This window comes from Rhinopithecus bieti, unplaced genomic scaffold, assembly GCF_001698545.2.
Source record: "Rhinopithecus bieti isolate Rb0 unplaced genomic scaffold, ASM169854v2 scaffold_17184, whole genome shotgun sequence".
NCBI classification, from domain to species: Eukaryota; Metazoa; Chordata; class Mammalia; order Primates; family Cercopithecidae; genus Rhinopithecus; species Rhinopithecus bieti.
The window spans coordinates 2,724,204-2,746,755 of record NW_016809106.1 but is presented as its reverse complement, the minus strand read 5'-3'; the positions used below and the strand labels follow the sequence as shown (position 1 = coordinate 2,746,755).

The window sequence follows — 22,552 nt, the reverse complement described above, 5'->3', positions numbered from 1 at the left end:
TTATTTATTTATTTATTTATTTATTTATTTATTTTTGAGACGGAGTCTCGCTCTGTCACCCAGGCTGGAGTGCAGTGGCCGGATCTCAGCTCACTGCAAGCTCCGCCTCCCGGGTTCACGCCGTTCTCCTGCCTCAGCCTCCCGAGTAGCTGGGACTACAGGCGCCGCCACCTCGCCCGGCTAGTTTTTTTTTTGTATTTTTAGTAGAGATGGGGTTTCACCGTGTTAGCCAGGATGGTCTCGATCTCCTGACCTTGTGATCCGCCCGTCTCGGCCTCCCAAAGTGCTGGGATTACAGGCTTGAGCCACCGCGCCCGGCTTAATAATGGATTTCTTAAGAGTTAGCCTAACTTATACCACTGTTGTACCTTTTTCTTATCAATCTACCAATAAAGAAAGAGTTTTTATTATTCGCTAAAAGTACTGATATTTTAATTACATCAACAAATTAACAACTACTTAAAATTTATCTGCAGGTTCTAAAATATATTACCACCTTCACATCCTAAAATACTTTTTTTTCTACTTTCTTCTTTTAACTTGTTATTTTGGGATAATTTCAAACTTCCAGAAAAGTTGCAATAACAGAACAAAGAAGAACAAAGAACTCCTGTATACCTATACCCAGGTTCAATAACTTTTTTTTTTTTTTTTTTTTTTTTGAGACAAGGTCTATCACCCAGGCTGGACTGCATTGGTGCGATCTTGGCTCAATGCAACCTCCGCCTCCTGGACTCAAACCATCCTCCCACCTCAACCTCCTAATTTTGTAGAGATGGAGTTTTGCCATGTTGCCTGGAATGGTCCTCAACTCATGAGCTCAAGCCATCTGCCAGCCTCAGCCTGTCGAAGTGTTGGGACTACAGGCGTGAGCCACTGCACCTGGCCTGTGGGTTTACCAATTTTCAACATTTTGTCACATTTGTTCTCTTCCTCTCTCTTTGAACATTTTTTTCTTAAACGATTGCAGAAAAGGTTGCACATAATATGCTCCTTTACTCCCTTAATACTTCAGTGTGTATTTTCTAAGAAAAATATTTTCATATATAATCCCAGCACAGTTATCTTCAGGAAATTTAACATTGTATTCCAATATAATAACTCCAAATAACACTGCAATTCTGTCATTGTCCCAGTAATGTTCTGTATAACATTTCCCAAAGGTATGATCCTGTCCAGGATCACTTTTGCATTTGGCCATAGCATTCCTTTGGTCTCCTTAGAGGGAAAACAGCTCCTCAGTCTTTCTTCGGTTTCTGTGACAATAACATTCTTCAGTTATTGGACCGAGCGGCCCTGGCGGTGGGTCCTCTGATGTATGCTCATGAGCAGTGCAGTGTGTGGTCTTTGGCAACACCCCACCTGCGAGGCTGTGAACTTAGCAGGGCTCCACAGACACCCAGGAGGCCCTGCTGCTCTTGATGATGGCATCAATCACACAGTGAAGGTGGAATCCGGTGTCTCCACTGTGCAGTTGCTATTTTTCCTTTTACAATGAGTAGTTTGTGAGGAGATGCTTTGGGTTGACGTGAATCCTGTTACTCATCAGACAGTCCCCACACTTGAAGTAGCACTCACAGACAATTCTGGCCTGAATCAATCTGCTAATTCTGTCCTTTCTTCTTGATGTACAGTTGGCACTCTACCATAAGGAAGGGCTTTCCCCTCACCTGCTCTGCCTCTCTCTCTCATCTACCAATCTGCTGTAAGGACAAACACCTATATTCTTATCTCATTTGATAGGGTTATAATCCATTACTGTCCTTGTGTATCTGAATGCTCGAATTGTCCTAATTTGGCTACTGGGAGGCTCTTGCCGCTGGCTTCTCTGTCCTTTGGACATGCTGTTATCAAATACTGTGAGCACTTCCTTACATTCTGGCTCAATAAAATGTTCCTGGCTTTTGTATCTTCCTTCCACAGCCCTGATTCAGCCTTTTTCTCAAAGATTCCTGATTCCTCTTAGTGAGAAGTGATATTTAGAAAACAAGATCTAAGCAAAATTACTCCTCTAAAATAAACAGATTAAATCAGATGAAATTGATAGGGCTTCTATGATGGTTTTAGTCCTGACCTAAATCTTATACAAGTGCTTAGAAAAACTCTTCTACACGACCTATGGCTGGAATGAGCCAGATTCTAATTCTTCATCAGAATCAATGCCAAGATAATACAGAATAAATTCCATTAAGGATGGAGGAATTTCTATTCTTTCAACAGCCAGTATAGGATTTAAAAAAAAAAAAAAAGTTTTGTTCCTTGAGGGAAAATTAAATAAGCAAAGAATGAAACAATGTGTGTTTTCCAAAATATCAGAGATTTCTTATGGTAATTTTGTTCATAAAAAAGATAATTGTAAACTTATTCATGATGCTATTATTCTTTCCTCTTTTATAGTTTCTTTTATTTCCAAATGATTGTCATATGCTAAGTCAAGATAAACCTAAAAATGAAAGGAGCTATTTCCATCATAAGAAATTAACTGACTAAATTACACATAAATATGCAACGAATCTGGTGCTTGATATCATACACAAAGAGAAGCCGTGATGTGTCATGTCTGCCTAATGGAATTCAAAATTATTCCTACAATTATAGGCTTCAAAGTGACATGAACTCATCCTAATTACATCTACAAAACTTTAAACATAATTCTCAAAGGTATAAGATAACCTAGCCCTGCCATACACACACACCCTGCCTCCTAGGAACCCCGGTTTCACTGGACCACCAGGGTAACTCACTCCTGGCACTTCCTCCTCCCCAAGCTCCCCTCTCCGAGTCCTACTGGTTGCCCCTCATTTCCCAGACCTCTAATGCCAGGGTCCAGAGCTCAGGTCTTCAACAGCTCATCCTCGTGCTCCCCAGGGAATCTCAGCTACTCCCAGGCTTCATCTGTGCTGATACCCAACAAACGTACATCTCCAGCCCGTTCTCTGGCCTGAACCCCAGACTCCTTCTCACCCACCACTGCCAGCCTGATGTCATGCACACCCAAACAGCACATGCACATGCTGACTTTCCCAGCCAGCTCCGCTTGCACCTTCCCCAGCATAGTTCAAGGCAACCCCAAGCGTGTGGCAGGATGGCCCAGTGGTCTAAGGTGCTAGACACAAGCTTCCACTTCCCAAGGCAACTCCCAACTTCCAGTAACTTGGGCCAACACCCTGGGGCTACCTGGGACCCCACCTTTGTCTCTCTCCCCATGTTAGATCTGCCAGCTAGTACTGTGGATTCTACCTTCACAATGCACACAGAATTTGATGCTTCTCACCAGTTACTCCATGGCCTGGACATCTGCAAGAGTTTATAACCTGTCTCCCAGCTTGTACCCACCCCTGCCTCCACATGGCAGCCTGTGACCCTTCTCCAGCCCAGTCAGCCCTGCATGTATTCCTCTCTGCTCACTCAAGGCTTCCGTCCTTCCAAGGGCTGTTGTCCTTCCCATCCTGCTTCCTCTCTGACCTCTCCACGCACACTCATGCCACACCTGCCTGCTCACCGTACTGCCCCCCACCCTGTCCGAGGCGCTTTTCCCTGCAAGGCCCCTCCCAAACCTCAAAGGTCACCTTTGCAGGGATCCTGTCCCTGCCCCACCCCGCCCTTGCTTTGCTTTGCTCCACAGCACTTTTGCTTCTGCTGTATGATGCATCTTCTATAGGCGTCTCATGTAGTATCTGCTCTCCCCATTAGCATATGAGCACCTGGGGCAGGCGTGTTTTCTCTCATACTCACTGAAATATTCCACGTGATTAGAACAGGGCTTGCTATAGTGGCCACGCTTGTCAAATGAACGAAGGAAGGAAGGAAGAAAAAGTTATTCAGCTATGAGTTATTTTTCTTTATTAGAACATAATAATATTTTTGTTCATCAATTCATAAAAGCCAAGCACGGTGGTTCATGCCTGTAATCCCAACACTTTGGGAGTCTGCAGCACGAGGAATGCTTGAGCCCAGGAGTTCGAGACCAGCCTGGGCAACATAGCGAGACTCCATCCCTACAAAAACTAAAACAAATAGCCGGACATGGTGGCACACGCCTGTATTCCCAGTGACTTGGCAGGCTGAGACAGGTGATCGCTTGAGTCCAGGAGGCTGGGGCTGCAGTAAGCCAAGATCACACATGATAGCACTACAGCCTGGGCAACAGAGCGAGTCTCTGTCTCAAAAAAAAAAGAAAAAAACTTCATAACAGAATTTGTAACTAAAATTAAATTAGTCATTCTTTGAAGTTATGAAAGTAGATAGCTTTCTGGGAAAAGTATAAATACTGGTTACAATCAGACCACATTCATTCATTCAACAACCGTTTACCAAGCAATGCCTGTGCCAGTGCTGCAGTGCTGGAGGCCTGGGCCAGCTAGAAGAGGACAGGCCTGCTCCCTACCCCTGAGCTGATGGTGCAGTGCACACAGCAAGCACTGTCGAAGCCTTCAGACAAAGAAATGCACAATAACCCGTCTAAGGACAGGGCAACAAGATACTATGTGAGTGCAAAGCAGGCCACTGGAGCTCGCCTCATTGGCATCAAGGACTGCCTTGCAGAGGCCAGGCGTGGTGGCTCACGCCTGTAATCCCAGTACTTTGGGAGGCTGAGGTGGGTGGATCATGAGGTCAGGAGATCGAGACCATCCTGGCTAACATGGAGAAACCCCGTCTCTACTAAAAAAATACAAAACATTAGTTGGGCGTGGTGGCACGCACCTGTAGTCCCAGTTACTCAGGAGGCGAAGGCAGGAGAATGGCGTGAACCTGGGAGGTGGAGCTTGCAGTGAGCTGAGATGCGCCACTGCACTCAAGCCTAGGAGACAGAGCGAGACTCTGCTGTCTCAAAACAAAACAAAACAAAACAAAACAAAACTGCCTTGCAGAGGAAAAGACAGCTGGCCCATAAGTGGTCAGTGCTATTCACCAACGAAGTCCAGAGCCAACGGGACCACAGTCAGAGGGAAGGGCACAGCCCCAGGCTCTGGGAAGAGCAGCAATGGTGAGGTCCAGGGGACCAAGAGGATGGAGGACTGGTACAGACAGCTGAGGGCAGCATGGCCCAAGGGAAGCTGGAAGGGAGCGAGGGCCACTGCACGCCAGCCTCAGGGCCACAGTGTTTGGGCCTTATCCCTAAAAACAGCAAGAAAAGTCACAGAAGGGTTTTCAAGAGAACAAGATTGATCGGCTCTGCACTTTGAAAAGATGCTCTTGGTGCATAAGCTCATGTTAAACGTGGATGTTTACAACCCCAGGACTGGCTTGACCAGATCCAAATGGGATTCCTGCTCCTTTTCAGTAAGATACATACTTGTGTGGAACTGCTACAGCACCTCTGATTTTGAGCTACAACTGCACAGAGCTGTTAGGGATCATCAGTCTGGTATCAGAAACAGGGGTGAGGGTTTATGGCCCCAGGGATTCCTGGCTCTGGACCTCCCCAAGGCTCCCCTGGCTCTCTGAGTATCTACCTGGGCATCAGCTGCCATGGGAACATCTCATGGCACGCTGGCTTTGTGGAGTCACCCAGCCGCAGCTGGCCATGGTTCACTGGCACAGCACACGCCCCACCCCCTCATGGCCTCTGCTGAGACACAGCTTAACGAAGGTTGAAAGTGGGGCCCTCCACACACAAAACTCCCCCTTCCAAACCAACAGAAGTCATCCCGGCCTCCGCACCCCTGACCGACCCACCAGCATGGAGCCGGCGAGCTGGCCAAATCTCTGTTATGACAGGGAACGTGGACACTTTGTGTCTTTCAGCTGCTCCCCTTTTTCCTTGGGAATAGTGAAATGCTACATGTTCCTTATTTCAGATTCCGCTACATACAGAAGAATGGACATTAATCACAAAAGTATTCATAAATAATAAGACTCTTATTTCCCCTGACTGAACACCTGCAAAAAGTGAGTCAGTCTACTTCAAACATGGTAAGAAGCACCCGGAGTCGGCTCCACAGGTCCTGGAGTGACCGTGACTACCAAAGGCCACTGCTGCCCCCCGCTGGGACAAGTAACCCTGGTTTCATCCTCCTGCCTCTCCACACAGCACAGAATTTCCAGTAAATGCTAACATTCTATCTTTATAAAGCACGGATTCAAATTAAAGTTACTTGTCTCCAAAAAGCTAACACATTCTATTTTAGAAGTAAAGCCCAAACACCACAGGTAATAAATCACCATCAAAATTACATATCAATCTATGATCCCAATCAGTTTTCTTAAAAATGACCAGGGAGTGTGCCCTTCTACCTCATTTCACTTCTATAAGAAAAGGCTGGATACCAAAGTTTGGTCTTAATTTTAGGCACAATGAGCATTATAAATGTACAGGATACCGTCACTTTCAAGAATATTTTACAAGACTGGGCACAACGGCTCACACCTGTAATCCTAGTACTTTGGGAGGCCGAGGCAGGCAGATCACTTGAGGTCAGGAATTCAAGACCAGCCTGGCCAACATGGCAAAACCCCACCTCTACTAAAAATAAAAAAATTAGCTGGGCATGGTGGCAAGTGCCTGTAGTCCCAGCTACTCAGCAGACTGATGCAGGAGAACTGCTTGAACCAGGGAGGTAGAGGTTGCAGTGAGCCGAGATCATGCCACTGCACTCCAGTCTGGGCAACAGAGCAAGACCCTGGCTCAAAAAAAAAAGAGTATTTTACAAAAGCATTTCTAAATTATATTTTAAAATTAAAGAATATGGCATTATACTGAAGGTCTCAGTAGTAGAAATACATCTCTCAAGCACTGAAATGTCTTTTACAAAAATGCAGGCATTAATAAAAAAAACAAAAAAAGTAAATTGTCTTTTTAAAAAATTAGAACCCTATCAGCTATATTGCAGCATTTTAGCAAACATCCAATTCTGCCAATTTTATTATGGCTACAATGATAGACTTTGAAAAGTGAAAAGGGATTTCCTTCCATGGTCTGTGCACCAGCAATACAGTAAAAGCTTCCCACCATGACCATCTTTCCAAAGGCTAAGAAGGGCCATTTTCAGTGCAATACTGTGGCATTTTCACTTTTGAAAGTACATAATCAAAGTTCAATATGCCATTCTTTAGCAAATCAGTAAACTGAGGTAAACTGAAACTACTCAATGCTCATCCACCCAGAAAATTATCTTCCTGCCAAATGGGAGGAATGATCAATTCAGAGGGAACATCCCATTAACTTTCCAGAGCGACTTCAGCCAAGTGGAAGTGAGTGGCTGTGAAAACTGCAAACTACATTAGACACGGGGACCTCACAAAGCAGCTTCCAAACTGGAATGTTTAAGGCTTAGGTAAATCATTGAGAATTTCATCTGAAGCCAAAGTTTAAAAGTATGACTGAATCTTTTATGATTAAACTTCTAAGACTCTGAATTATTTTATTAAATCAATGAACTGAAATCCAGTGTTCCCTAAAATCTCTGGGAGGCCATCACCATCACACGGGTGAGTGGTGGTGTTGCGGCTGGAAGGGCCTTCAACATCATCTAACCCCAAAGAGAGAGCAGAAGAGTGCGTACTCACCATCTGAGGCACACCGAAAATAACAACGTTCGAGTACTGCGAAAAAGTAACCTGAACAAGGTGGGAAAACAATCGGTAGATTAAATGCAAAAGGCCAAATGTTAAGCTTAACTTGTTTCACAGAAATGGGTAGCAGTTTTCTGTTTTACCAAACGGTGGGTTTTGACCAACTCCTAAAAAGAGCGGCCCTCCTTAAGATTTCACAAGGAAAAGAATAATACGTTCATGCTCTCTTTCATTTTAATTCAATCCATTACAGTTTTCCAAACTCTTCCCTGTAAGTCATCCCATCTCATCCTCAGGGCGACTCCATGCAGGGCGCGCCCCAGTGGTCATGTGTCAGACAGCTGGTGACCACACTGTGACCCCACTGTGACCAGCTGGTGGCACCGGGGCCACATGTTCCTGCACCAGTCCACTCTACACCAAACCAGCTTCACCAGAACGCAAGAAACTTCAGAACCATCTGGGGTTTTTTATTGTTGTTGAACCATCCTTAAAATTTGAGGCCCCTCCTCTTCTCTAAAATACTATGTAAAAAAAGTGCAATAAAATGGTCTTTAGTTGAAAAACTGCGGGGAAATGTGCTTTGCCAGTTAAAATTCTTATTGCCCAATAAAAGTCTTATTTACTCTATAGAGAGATCGTTTATGCACATATGGCATAAAAAAACAATGCAAGCAAAACTCAAGTGAATTTTTGTAAGCTACTGATGACAATATTACAATGGAAAATTCTTATTTAAGAAAAAGCATTTTATGGAACATTCCTAAAGCAAAATTACAGGGCATTTTTAGAGTCTTTAGAGTACAAATAAATTTGGAAGTATCTTATACTTTATGAGGATAAGAAATAACCATGACAGCATGATTCTCTAGCACCCATCTCTGTGTCTCTCTGAATATACGACTATGCATACACACATACACACACACACACACACACACACACAGAGGCACACAAATGGAGAAGTCTAATATTTATCAATAATAATTTACAGGATTTCCAAATGAGATGAAAAATCTCATTATTTTGTAAGAAACAGAAATTAGAACATACTAATTTAGTAAATAAATTCTTGGAATTCACAAGACCTATACATAAAAACTTTAAGCTTCTCTCTGAAGGAGACTATTTATAAAATGTATCAATTTTACACATTTCGTTATGCCAGGATATTCACTTGGATTTTAATTATTTTCCTTTTAATACATTTTCAGTTCTCAGTCATACTAATTTTGAATAATAAAATTTCCCTTGGATTTCTCTAGGGCCATTCTCTGCCTTACATACCTTCCACAAATCCGAAATATAAAATTTGGCAGAACCATGCACACCTTCTCGCCAAGCGCGGTATCTGGAGTACCAAACTAGCCATGGGTTTAATTCATAACCAACTGCTGTGAACCCTTCCTTTGCAGCCGCTATGACCTGTGGAGAGAGGCAGGATTTATTCAAAATATGAAGAAAAAATGAACATATATGGTCAAACAATATGAGTATTTCCTATCGATGGTTTAAACATCCAATCGAAAAGTGCCTCCTATGACTAAGACATCATTTAAAAATCTGTCTCTAAAGTGATACAGCTTTGTGGACAAGGTAATAGTCAACCTATGTAACTTAGTTTTCTTGATTGGTTAAAGATTTCACCTCAAGTATCAGAATAGACATTCAGGTTCACTTTGAACACCTCCATAATTGATTCTAGGTCAGCCAGCCCCCGGGGAGGTCGAACAAAACATTGCCGAAAATCCACTACATCTCTCCATCAGTGGGCTAGCACAGCAGCAGTGAAATGAATGTGTCGGGGAGGATGATTTTGTAAACAAGTAATAATATGCAATAAAAATAACCTGTCAATGAAAAATCTGCTATTAGTTACATATTTCCTTTGTAGTTAATGACTATTCACTCAAAACTGAAAACAGGTAAAATAAAATGAAATTAATCTGAATAAAGTCAACTGTGGAATCCCACCCGCCTCTGGAGAGTGGGAGGGACGTGGGGCAGTCCTGGGTTCTCTCTGCCGGTCCTGTCCTGCCCCATTCTTTAAGGGAGTATCCCTTGACTCAGCTGTTCCACCTAAGAGAGTTCCCAAGTAACTACAGTGCTACAAGAAAACATTTTCTCAGAAACCACAAAGATACCGTTCAAATACGTAAAGCATTCAAATATGGATTTTAAAACTTTCTCTTTGATTTCTTGATATGGTTTGCCTCTGTGTCCCCACCCAAATCTCATGTTGAATTCCCATGTGTTGTGGGAGGGACCTGGCAGGAGGTAACTGAATAATGGGGGCAGATCTTTCCCATGCTATTCTCATGATAGTGAGTAAGTCTCACAAGATCTGGTTTTATAACGGGGAGTTTCCCTGCACAAGCTCTTTCCTTGCTTGTCACCATCCATGTAAGACATGACTTGCTCCTCCTTGCCTTTCACCTTCCACCATGATTGTGAGGGCTCCCCAGCCATGTTAAACTGTAAGTCCAACCAAACTCTTTCTTTTGTAAACTGCCCAGTCTAGGGTATGTCTTTATCGGTAGCATGAAAACAGACCAATATTTTTTTTTTTTTTTTTTTTTGAGACGGAGTCTCGCTCGGTTGCCCAGGCTGGAGTGCAGTGGCCGGATCTCAGCTCACTGCAAGCTCCACCTCCCGTGTTAAAGTGATTCTACTGCCTCAGCCTCCTTAACAGCTGGCGTTACAGGCGTGCACCACCACACCTGGCTAATTTTTGTATTTTTAGTCGAGTAGGGGTTTCACCATGTTGGTCAGGCTGCTCTTGAACTCCTGACCTCGTGATCCGCCCACCTCAGCCTCCCAAAGTGCTGGGATTACAGGCATGAGCCACTGCACCTGGCCACTAACACATTTGTTAGAAACAAATAGGGCTCCCAGAGGGTGAGGGGAGGGGGGGAATAGAAAGTTATTATTTAATTGGGGCAGAGTTTCAGTTTTGCAAGATGAAGAGTTCTGGAGATGGGTGGTGGTGACGGCGGCACGGTAACATGAATGTGCTTCCCACCCTGAACCGTACACCTGCACATGGTTAAGATGGTAAACACTACGGTATGTGTATCTTAACACGATTTTAAAAATTAAAAAAAAAATTAAATTAAAAATATCTTAACTTTCTAACCTCCTCCTGAATATTCTAGCTCAGAATCACAAAATCAGTCTCTATGTCTGTAGGAGCTGGTGAAAGGTGAGTCCTGCTGGCCTTCACACTAAATGCTTCCATAGCACCAGCCTTTCCCACTGCTGCTGGAATTTTTCAGCTCATCACTGGGATAAGGCTAAGGATGGTGCCACCCTGCCCACTGAGGAACCTGCTCTGAGACACCTACTTGCCCGTCAGTGGCCTTTTGTCTTTATTTATAGGTGCCCAACTGGGGTCAAGTGAGAGAAGTTCGCGAAAGAAGTCTAATCTTCGGCTTAGTGAGGGTTAATCACTGGCTCTTTCTTATTTTAACTCTATATTACCCCACAGGAATTATCACTTATACATGGATAAATACAGACAAATGTAGAAGCAAACAACTATGGGGTTGTTTGCATGATTTAACATGTTTATTCTCATTATGCCACCTCTGTCGGCCCAAGTATTTAACAGACAATTTAATAATTACCAGTTAACTGTTCTTTTTCCCCTGGCATGTCAACAGCACACTTCCTCCTTTAAGAACAAATTAAATCTGGGAAAAATGAATTCCAAACATGCTGGTAGTTTAATAGTTTGGTCAAACAAACACAAAATGAAATGAGCACTCTTTCAAGCTGTCAGATTTAGTAAGACTTTGTGTAAGCCTTACTAAATGTTAAGCAGAAATTTTAAGTTCTCGTTCCAAACCTTAAAATGTTTTAGCAGAACTCACAATGCGTCCGTCGCCACTACCGATGTCTACAAGGGATCCTCTTCTGCATCGCAACATTTTCACAACATTCTCAATCTGCTTCGTAGTTGCAGGTACAAATGGCAAACAGACTTTTCGAAGGGCTGGCGTTATAAACGGTGTGGCTACAGCATACACAGCCACCAGGGTCCCACTCACAAGCCCAGTAAGTAAGAACCCCCAGTTGCTTTTCTGCAAACTGTTGGCTTCAAAACTTGCAGGTAGAACATGTCTTGACTGACTTTCTTCTGTAAGTGTTTCTAGGGGTATACCTAGAATGAAAGCAAGCAGAAAAGACACACGTAGCACCCAATCTGAAATCCAAGAGAGTATTTTTTTCTACCAATTCTCATTGACAAATTAAACTCATGCTTTTTTTTGTTTTTTTTTTTTTTGAGATGGAGTCTCACTCTGTGGCCCAGGCTGGGAAGTGCAGTGGCTGGATCTCAAGCTCACTGCAAGCCTCCGCAGCTCTGCCTCCCGGGTTTACGCCTTCTCCTGCCTCAAGCCTCCCGAGTAGCCTGGGACTACAGGCGCCGCCACCTCGGCCCGGCTCATTTTTTGTATTTTTAGTTAGAGACGGGGTTTTCACCGTGTTAGCCCAGGATGGTCTCGATCTCAGACCTCGGATCCGCCCCTCTCGGCCTCCCAAAAGTGCTGGGATTACAGGCTTGAGCCCCACCGCGCCCGGGCAAACTCATGCTTTTTAAAGGATATTCAGCTGTAATATTCAGCTGAATACAAGCTAAATGCCAAGTGTAGGATCCCACAATAAATCCTATTAAGATATTTTGGAGAACATTATTCAATACCACAAGAAGACTAAAATCTTTTCTTTCCAATATATTGATTTTTTGTGTGTCTAGGAGTCATCCTTAGAAAACAATGTACTCAAACTTATCAAGTAATTTATTAATTTAATATCCATTAGTACAAGTTTTAATCATGCACTACATATTTTTATGTTCTGAACTAACAAAGCCTCATAAACAAAGAAGCATAAAGTTGTCTAATTATTACCCAATTTCAAGTAGAATTAAAGGATTCCACATCAAATTTGGTCTGGCATCTACAATCCAGTTTCACTGATACAATTTTAAAGTAATAGAAGAGACAAAAAATCAGGTTTTGCCAAATATCTCAAATAAGTATGGTAATAAAGAGACTTTTATAGCAGATCCAAAAAGAAAAATAAGATTATTTTAGTACTATCACAAACATAAAATAATGCAGACCCCAATCACTGATTACAAAGAAATGAATGGTACCTTAAATATCCTCTTGAGATTTGTCCTTCAAAATGCATTTAAATGGGATCTCAGGGTTTTGAAATTAATATTGACTTGAAATTGATTGTAAAATTGATTAACGAGGAGCACAGTACAGGAGGTAAAAGCAGGACTCCTCCAGAGCCAGCCGAAGTTAGGATCCCAGCTCTGCCACCTCACTAATGAGGGGACCCTGAATCCCTTGTCCTTGCTGAACCTGTTTTCTCATCTGTAAAGTGGGGGTCACAGGGATATTGTGAGGATGAAATGAGTGGATGGAGGTAAAGCACTTAGAACAGAGTCGAATACAATTATAGGTTGCCTATAACTGCCGTAAGAAGGTGCCACAAAATTAATGGCTTAAAATAACACCATTTATGGCCAGGCGCAGTGGCTCACGCCTGTAATCCCAGCACTTTGGGAGGCCAAGGTGGGCCTCCCAAAATACAAAATTAGCCAGGCATGGTGGTGCATGCCTGTAATCCCAGCTACTTGGGAGGCTGAGGCAGGAGAATCGCTTGAGCCCAGGAAGCAGAGGTTGCAATGAGCCAAGATCGCACCATTGCACTCCAGCCTGGGCAACAAGAGTGAAACTCCATCTTAAAAAAAAAAAAGAAAAGAAAACCACCATTTATTATCATACAGTTCTGGAGGTCAGTCTGAAATGAATTGGCAGGCCTGCGTTCCTTCTGGGGGCCCTCGGGCAGGTTTTCCTGTCTCTTCCTGCTTCCAGAGGCTGCCCACATTCTGAGGCTCTTGACCCCACATCACTCCAATCTCTGCTTCTGTCCTGACATCACCTTCTCTCACATGCCAGGCTCCCTCTTAATTTATAGGAACCCTTGTGATAACACTGGGCCCACATAAATAATCCAAAATAATCTCCCATCTCAATCCCATTGATTACATCTGTACAGGTGCAAGAATCAGAATGTGGACATTCCTGGAGAGGACATTTTTCTTCCCACCACATCCATGCACTATGGCAATCTATTCCGGTGCAGTACAAATTTTGAACCCAAGACACACAGAAAGCTGGCACACAGCAGCGGGTCACCCTCAGGGCAGCCAGCCAATCGCCAGCATCCCCCACTCAGCACAGCTTTGTTCTTGATTCCTGAAGCCCCTTAAAATGAGTTGTAAAACTGATTTCATAGTGGAAAACCAACTGGGTCGGGGGAGAGGGCAGTGGGAGGAAGAATGCTACTAGTGCTAGTGTTAGTGCTAATGCTAGTGACGGTGGTAAAGAAAATTAACTTTAAGAAGGTGATGGCATCTGATAGAAAGCAAAAGCTTTAAATAATTTCAGTTATAATTTTGGCATTTTACAGAGGAACTTACAGGCATACGTTGGAGATATTTAGTTCCAGACCACTGCAATAAAGTAGATATTGCAATAAAGCAAGTTACACAAATATTTTTGGTTTCCCACTGTATATAAAAGTTATGTTTACACTATACTGGAGTCTATTAAGTGTGCAACAGCACTGTTCAAAAAACAATGTATGTAACTTAATTTTAAAATCCTTTATTGCTTGACATTTTGGTCTGATTTATCTTCAAAAAAATTGTTTAATTTTTAAAAAATAGTTTATTGCTAAGAAATTCTAATGATCATCTGAGCCTTCAGTGAGTCAAAATCTCATCTGGCCTGACGTTAACGGGTTGCTCACTGATGAGGGTGTGGTTGCCGAAGGTTGGGGTGGTTGCGCAATTTTTTTAATTAATTTTTTTATTAGACTTTTAAGGTTCTAGGTACATGTGCAAACGTGCAGGTTGTTACTATGTATAGACTGTGGCCATGTTGGGTGCTGCACCCATCAAGCTCGTCAGCCGCCCATCAGTGTCATTTACATCAGGCTATAACTCCCCAATGCATCCCTCCCCTCCCCCCTCCCCCCTCCCATGATAGCCCGATTGTGTGGATGTTCCCCTTTCCGAGTCCAAGTGACTCCCAATTGTTCAGGTTCCCACCTAGAGATGAGAACATGCGGTGTTTGATTTTCTGTTCTTGTTGATAGTTTGCTAAGAATGATGGTTTCCAGCTGCATCCATGTCCCTACAAAGTATTGCGGCAATTTTTAAAAATAAGACAACAATGAAGTTTGCTGCATTGATAGACTCTTTCCTTCACGAAAGATCGCTCTGTGGCATGTGATGCTGTTTGACAGCATTTTATCCACAGCAGAACTTCCTTCAAATTTGGAGTCAATTTTCTCAAACTCTGCCACTACTTTACCAACTAAGTTCATAAAATATTCTAAATTCTTTGTCATCGTTTCAACAATGTTTACAGCATCCTCACCAGTAGTAGATTCCATCTCAAGAAACAACTTCCCTTGCTCATCTATCAAAAGTAACTCCTCATCACCGCTATTTTATCATGGGGTTGCAGCAATTCAGTCTCATCTTCAGGCTCCACTTCTAATTCTCTTGCTATTTTGACCACATCTGCAGTTACTTCCTCCAGTTAAGTCTAAAAGTCATCCATAAGGACTGAAATCAACTTCTTCCAACCTCTTATTAATGTTGATACTTTGACCTCCTCCCATGGATCATGAATGTTATTAATGGCATCCAGAATGGTGAATCCTTTCCTGAAGGTTCTGAATTGACTTTGCCCAGATCCATCAGTGTGATCAGTATCTATGGCACCTCTAGCCTTATGAAATGCATTTCTTAAATACAAGACTTAAAAGTCAAAATTACCCCCTTGATCCTCGGGCTACAAAATGAATGCTGTGTTGACAGGCACGAAAACAACATTCGTGTCCTTGTACATGGCCACCAGAGCTCTTGAGTAGTAATTAGGTGCGGTATCAATGAGCAGTAATATTTTGAAAGGAATCCTTTTTCTGATCAGTAGGTTTCAACAGCGGGCTTAAAATATTCAAAAATCATGCTATAAAGAAAGGTGCTGTCATCCAGGCTTTGTTGTTCCATTTATAGAGCAAGGCAGAGTAGATCTGGCATCATTCCTAAGGGCTCTATGATTTTCAGAATGGCCAGTAAGCATTGGCTTCAACTTAAAGTCACCAGCTGCATTCACCCCTAACAAGAGAGTCAGCTTATTCTTTGAAGCTTTGAAACCAGGCATTGATTTCTCTCTAGCTTCCAACAGAAAGTTGTTTCATCCATATGGAAAATCTGTTGGCCAGGTGCAGCGGCTGAGGCCAGTAATCTCAACACTTTGGGAGGCTGATCCCAAAGCAGATCACAAGGTCAGGAGCTCAAGACCAGCCTGACCAACACGGTGAAACCCCGTCTCTGCTAAAAATACAAAAATTAGCCGGGCGTGGTGGCGCACGCCTGTAATCTCAGCTACTCGGGAGGCTGAGGCAGGAGAATCATTTGAACCCGGGAGGCAGAGGTTGCAGTGAGCCAAGATCAGGCCACTGCACTCCAGCCTGGGTGACAGAGCGAGACCCTGTCTCAAAAGAAAAAAAAAGAAAAGAAAAAAAAATCTGTTTAGTGCAGCAACCGTCATTAACAATCTTAGCTAGATCTTCTGGATAACTCGCTGCAGCTTCTCCATCAGCACTTGCTGCTTCACCTCGTATTTTTATGCTCAGGAGATGGCTGCTCTTTCCTTAAACCTAATGAACCTACCACTGCTAGCTTCAAACTTTTCTTCTGCACCTTCCTCACTTCTCTCAGCCTTCAGAGAACTAAAGAGAGTTAGGGCCTTGCTCTTGATTAGGCTTTAGCTTAAGGATATGCTATGGCTGGTTTGATTTTTCTATCCAGACCACTCAAACTTTCTCCATATCAGCAATAAAGCTTTTTCACTTTCTCATCATTTGCGTGTTCACTGGAGTAGCACTTTTAATCTCCTTCAAGAACTTTTTCTTTGCATTCACAACTTGGCTGTTTGACGCCAGAGGTTTAATTTTCAGTCTATTTCAGTTTTCTTCACTATTTCATGCCTTCTTCACTAAGCTTAATAATTTCTAGCTTTTGATTTAAAGTGGGAGAAGTGTGACTCATTCACTTGAACACGTGGAGCCCACTGTAGGGTTATTAATCAGCCTAACTCAATGTTGCTGTGTCTCAGGAAATAGGAGGGCCCAAGGAGACGGAGAGAGATGGAGGAATGGCCAGTGCAGCAGTAGGAACACACACACATTTATCGATCAAGTTCACTCTTATTTGGGCATGGTTTGTGGAGCCCCAAAATATTTACAATAGAAACATCAAAAATCCCTGATCATAGATCACCATAATAGATAAAAAATAGCAGAAAATTTGAAATATTGCAAGAATTACTAAAATGTGAGAGACAAAAAGTGAGCACGATGCTGTTGAAAAAATGGTGCCAACAGACTTGCTCCGTGTAGAGCTGCATAAACCTTCCATTTGTAAGAAGCACACTACTGAATGGGGCATGTTGGTTCACACCTGTAATCTCAGCTACTCAGGACGCTGAGGCCAGAAGATCGCTTGCCCGGGAGTTTGAGACCAGCCTGGGCAATAATAGCAAAATCCTATCTCAAACAACAACAAAAAAGTGCATTATCTGGAAAGTGCAATAAAACAAGGTATGCCTCTACTTGCTAAAATGGTAGTCATGCATTTCATTATTTAAGTTGGCCAGGCACAGTGGTTCATACATATAATCCCAGCACTTTGGAAGGCCGAGGTAGGAGGACTGCTTGAGGCCAGGAGTTCTAGACCAGCCAGGGCAACACAGCAAGACCTCATCTCTACAAAAAATAAATCAGCCATATGTGGTGGCATGCACTTGCAGTCCCAGCTTTTTGGGAGACTGAAACAGGAGGATCACTTAGGCCCAGGAGGCTGAGGCTGCAGTGAGCCATGATCACACCACTACATTCCAGCCTGGACGACTGAGCAATACCCTGGCATTAAAAAAAGAAAGAAAGAAAGAAAAGAAAGAAAAGTCAAGGCACATTTGTCACGCCCTCTCTAAAGAAATTATCCTGTGGACATTCCAATTGTACAGTACAGCAGTTAAGAGGATTTGGGTCACACAGTTCTGGAGTCTCAGAACTTAATTAGTTGTTTAACACAAGGTAAGTTGTTATTAAGGCATGGTTTTCTCCTCAGTAAAATTTAGAAATAATTTGTTTAAACACAATTCAAAATTGGCCAGACACAGCGGCTCATGCATGTAATCCCAGCACTTTGGGAGGCTGAGGTGGGTGGATCACCTGAGCTCAGGAGTTCAAGACCAGCCTGCGCAACATGCCAATACTTCATCTCTACCAAAAATATAAAAAATTAGCCAGGTCTTGTGATGCACGCCTGTGGTCCCTGCTACTTGGGAGGCTGAGGTTGCAGGATTTCTTGAGCCTGGGAGGTAGAGGTTGCACTGAGCTGAGATCGCGCTACCGTACTCCAACCTGGATGACAGAGTGAGACCTCATCTCAAAAAAAAAAAAAAAAGATTTTGCAATAATACTATCCTCATAGGATTCTTGGAACAGGTAAATAATGTATACAAAGCATTTAGCATAAGCCTAAGAGGCTAAGTAATGACTATTAATTGCTATTATTATTCTCAACACTATCATTTGCAGGGAGGGGCTCAATTTTTAACAGCTTTGAGATATAATTCACATATATACAATTTGCCCACTTAAAGTAGACAATGTAGTGTTTCTTCTTATATTCAGATATATGCAACCAACACTACGGTCAATTTTTGAACGTTTTCATTACCTCAAGATGAAACCCTTATCCTTTAGCTATCAGCCTCGCATCCACCCTCTATCCCCCAGCCCTAAGAAACCACTCATCTACTTTTTGTCTCAAGAATCCCCTGTTCTGGGGCCCAGTAAAGTGGCCCCCGCCTGTAATCCCAGCACTTTGGGAGGCCAAGGTGGGCAGATCACTTGAGGTCAGGAGTTCAGGACCAGCCTGGCCAATATCATGAAACAACATCTCTACTAAAAATACAAAAAAAAAAAAAAAATTAGCCAGGCATGGTGGCGCACACCTGTAATCCTGACTACTTGGGAGGCTGGGGCAAGAGAACTGCTTGAACCAGGGAGGCAGAGGTTACAGTGAACCAAGGAGCCAAGATCACACCATTGCACTCCAGCCTGGGAGACAGAGCAAAGCTCTGTCTCAAAAAAAAAAAAAGGAATCTCCTATTCTGGACTTAAAGGAATGAATTGTACAGTGTGTGGATTTCTGCAACTGACTTTTTTCACTTAGCATGTCTTCAAGATTCATCCATGTTGCAACTTGTATCAGTTCTTTATTTCTTTTTATGGCTTAATAATATTCCATTGTATGGATATGCCATATTTTTGTTTATGCATTTGTTCACCAAGTTTATTAAACAAACACAAGTCAGATGACCCAAATTTAATTTCACCTGTGTAGATATGTACCTTTCAATTCAACCAGCAAAAGACACAATAAAAAGTTCCTCTTTTTCGGCCGGGCGTGGTGGCTCAAGCCTGTAATCCCAGCACTTTGGGAGGCCGAGACGGGTGGATCACGAGGTCAGGAGATCGAGACCATCCTGGTCTACACGGTGAAACCCCGTCTCTACTAAAAAATACGAGACCATCCTGGTCTACACGGTGAAACCCCGTCTCTACTAAAAAATACAAAAAACTAGCCGGGCGAGATGGCGGGCGCCTGTAGTCCCAGCTACTCAGGAGGCTGAGGCAGGAGAATGGCGTAAACCCGGGAGGCGGAGCTTGCAGTGAGCCGAGATCGCGCCACTGCACTTCAGCCTGGGCGACAGAGCGAGACTCCGTCTCAAAAAAAAAACAAAAAAACAAAAAAAAAGCTCCTCTTTTTCACAGCCTCCCATCTAGGCAAATGACAGGTGGGGTCCAGGACAGGCAGACACATGTCAGGTTGTGAGAAATGCTATAGCACAAACAAAACGATACAGGCATACGAGAGAGGTGGAGAAAAAGACTGATTCCAACAATAGGACCAGTAAGGTGTTGGCGAGAGAATATTTGAGCTGGAGCCAAAAGCAGCAAGCCTTGGGACAAAGGTGTAGAAGGCAGGGAAAGCCTTCCTGGAGCACAGGATGAGAGATAAACAGGAAGGCAGGCCTCTGAACGCCAGGCTCAATGTGTATTTTATTCTATGCGCACTGTGATGAAACTTTTTGAGCAAAGTCACTATAATATTTGTGTTTTTAAGAAAGGCAACACAAGGGCAATGAGTCTTTTGATGAAATCGTTCTATTTTCTGTCCCAAGTTTTCATGCCTACAAGTCTTGCAACGTCACAAACATTTGCATGGGGAAATCAAGATCCATACCCACTGCTGGAGCTCTGGAAGAAGTTACTATGTACATCCAATCTAGAAGTACATCCAAAATAGGACTACATTGTTAGCTCCATTCAGCAAAAACAATTCATTCCTTTCTGTCTTCCAGGCCGGAGTGCGGTAGCACAATCACAACTCACCACGGCCTTGACCTCTCAGGGTCAAGCAATCCTCCCACTTCAGCCTCCCAAGTAGCTGGGACTACAGGCACATGCCACCACACCCAACTAATTTTTCAATTTTTTTTTTAAAGACAAGGTCTCCCTATGTTGCCCAAACTGGTCTCAAACTTCTGGGCTCAAGCAATTCTCTCGCCTCAGCCTCCCAAAGTGCCTCCATGCCAGGCCCTGTATTGATTCTTACCAGTGGAAATCAGGCCCTGAATATTCAAAACTAAAATCAAGACTGTTTCAACAAATCCTGCTAATGGAACGTGTTCAGACTCCCAGACTATCCAATACACATAAATGGCAAGAACTTTCTGTCAGGTGTTCTTTGGAACAAGGAGCCATTCTATTAAATAACGGCGGCAGTGGCCACTGGCTTCTTTCTTTGAGCACTTAGTAGGAGTCCATCCTTGAAAATCAAACACAGGATGAGGTTAACTTCTACTGTGTCCAGGCCCTGCTTGCTTATTGACTTCTAATATTGGTTGAAAACTTCAATTTTCAGTGGCAGATTTGGATCAGCTGAAGCTAGAGGCAGTGACAGATGTACAATAAGGTACCCAAGGTTCTTATCCAAGTTCAAGCCAAAAGAAAAAGGTCAGGAAGAGAGAAGGAGCCTGTTTGGAATAGTAACCAGCCACATATCTAAAGCGGGCTTATATCGGAATGTCACAACTTGTAAGGACTGTTCATTGTGCACTTGTATATGCATACCTGTTGAATAACTACAACATATGTCCCTTTAGCGTATATTCTTATGTCCTTAGAAAGTCTTTCTTATACTAGTCTAATGTCATTTGTATCCTTTTGACATTACATGAGCTATTGATTCTAGGAAAAATCCCCTCTCGCTCCCCAGTGTTTTGACAGGAAATAAACTACATAGAGGATGCCATAAGACATTCTATTTTTCACAACAATCGAATGAGCCAAATGAATTGCAGAAGCCACCATTTTTAATGAGGAAACACTGAATTGGCAAAGCTAATGTGAAATAAGACCTGTCCTTGAAGACGTCTAGCGCATAAGTATGCCAAGCATTAAGAGTTAACTGATCACCAACCATCCCATGACAAAGTCAGTCCTCCCTGTTTTGTTTTAGAGACAGAATCTCGCTCTGTCGCCCACGATGGAGTGCAGTGGTGGATTATAGCTCACTGTAAACTGAACTCCTGGGCTCCACCCATCCTCCTGCCTCAGCCCCCGGAGTAGGTGGGAACACAGGCGCCAAGTCAGTTCTTGACTTTCAGGCCAGGGTCAAATGTTATAGTGCATGTATTCATTTCAACATTTACTGAGTACCTAATAAAGTCTGGGAATAATACAACTTTATTAGCTAAGTCCCTGCTTATGGCAGTAGCGGAGAAGTAAGGCTGGAACCCCTCAACAAATAAATCTAAACCTATCAAATATTAAGTCATGATCTTGGAGGGCGCAGGGGAAGGCAGCATAAGAGATTTAGAGGACAGCTGCGGTTACCTAGATCTTTCTGAGGCAGCATAATACAGGGCTTAAGAGTGGGACCCACCGGGCACTGCGGTGGCTCATGCCCAGCACTTCGGAAGACCTAGACGGGCGCATCACCTGAGGTCAGGAGTTCGACACCAGCCTGGCCACTATGGCAAAACGCCGTCTCTACTAAAAATACAAAAGTTAGCGAGCGTGGTGACCTGTGCCTATAGTCCCAGCTGCCTAAGAGGCTGAGGCACGAGAATCGCTTGAACCCGGGAAGCAGAGGCTGCAGTGAGCCCAGACCGCGCCACTGCACTCCAGCCTGGGCTACAGTCTTGTCTCCAAAAAAAAAAAGAGTGTGGCACCCACTGCATCAGGCTGTGCAACTCTGTGTCTTACTAGCTGTATAACCGTGGCAAGTTACTGGGCCATTTGTGCAAAATGTTAAATTTACCAACACTTAAACACAGCTTGCTAAGGGCCAGGCACCGTTCTCCCTGAATCTCACAGCAGCCCTGTAAGGTAGGCACTACTGTTACCACCGTCACTCTGTAGACAGGGAAACCGAGGGACAAAGAAGTTAAGGGATTTCCCCAAAGCCACAGCTAGAAGAGCGGCAGAACTGCGATTCCAATCCATCTGTGTGCCTCCACTATCCCTATTCCTTAACATCGTGCTAAAGGCTGAGTCACTTGCCATAAGGAGCCCACAACAGTCCCTAGCAGAGAGGAACCAGCACCGGGAAACGCGCCCGCCGCCAACGATCCCCAGAACCGGCGCGGGCACGGCGCGGCGGCCACGAGCTCTGGGCACCGAACGCCAGGCTGGAGGCCAGGGAGGCCGCCCGCTCGGCCACCGGCTCGACAGTGGAGACCTCAGCTGACCGCGAGCCCCCAGCCCGCCCGCACCCCTTCTGACGCCCGCAGGAACCCGCCACGCCTTTCCCGCCTCACCTCCTCCTCCCTCCATCGCGAGATTTCCAAGTGGTTTTGGGGGG

At 43.7% G+C, this 22,552-nt stretch overlaps 1 protein-coding gene across 5 annotated transcripts in view; it reads right to left on the bottom strand.

Moving 5' to 3' along the window:
- Positions 1-22,540, bottom strand: part of ATPSCKMT (ATP synthase c subunit lysine N-methyltransferase) — a 25,538-nt gene extending 2,998 nt beyond the window's left edge. For 2 of the 5 annotated variants that reach the window (XM_017888561.1, XM_017888562.1), the window contains exons 1-4: positions 22,509-22,532; positions 11,388-11,677; positions 8,847-8,940; positions 7,510-7,560 (exon numbers count right to left, since the gene is read on the bottom strand). In XM_017888561.1, coding sequence (XP_017744050.1) covers positions 7,510-7,560; positions 8,847-8,940; positions 11,388-11,677; positions 22,509-22,524 — 451 coding nt within the window. In that variant the 5' untranslated portion in view covers positions 22,525-22,532. Of the gene's footprint in view, positions 1-3,735; positions 3,782-7,509; positions 7,561-8,802; positions 8,941-11,387; positions 11,678-12,673; positions 12,715-22,508 lie in introns of those variants that run through there. The other 3 variants (XM_017888559.1, XM_017888563.1, XM_017888560.1) reach the window with 3 other exon arrangements.
- Positions 22,541-22,552: the final 12 nt, after the last annotated feature.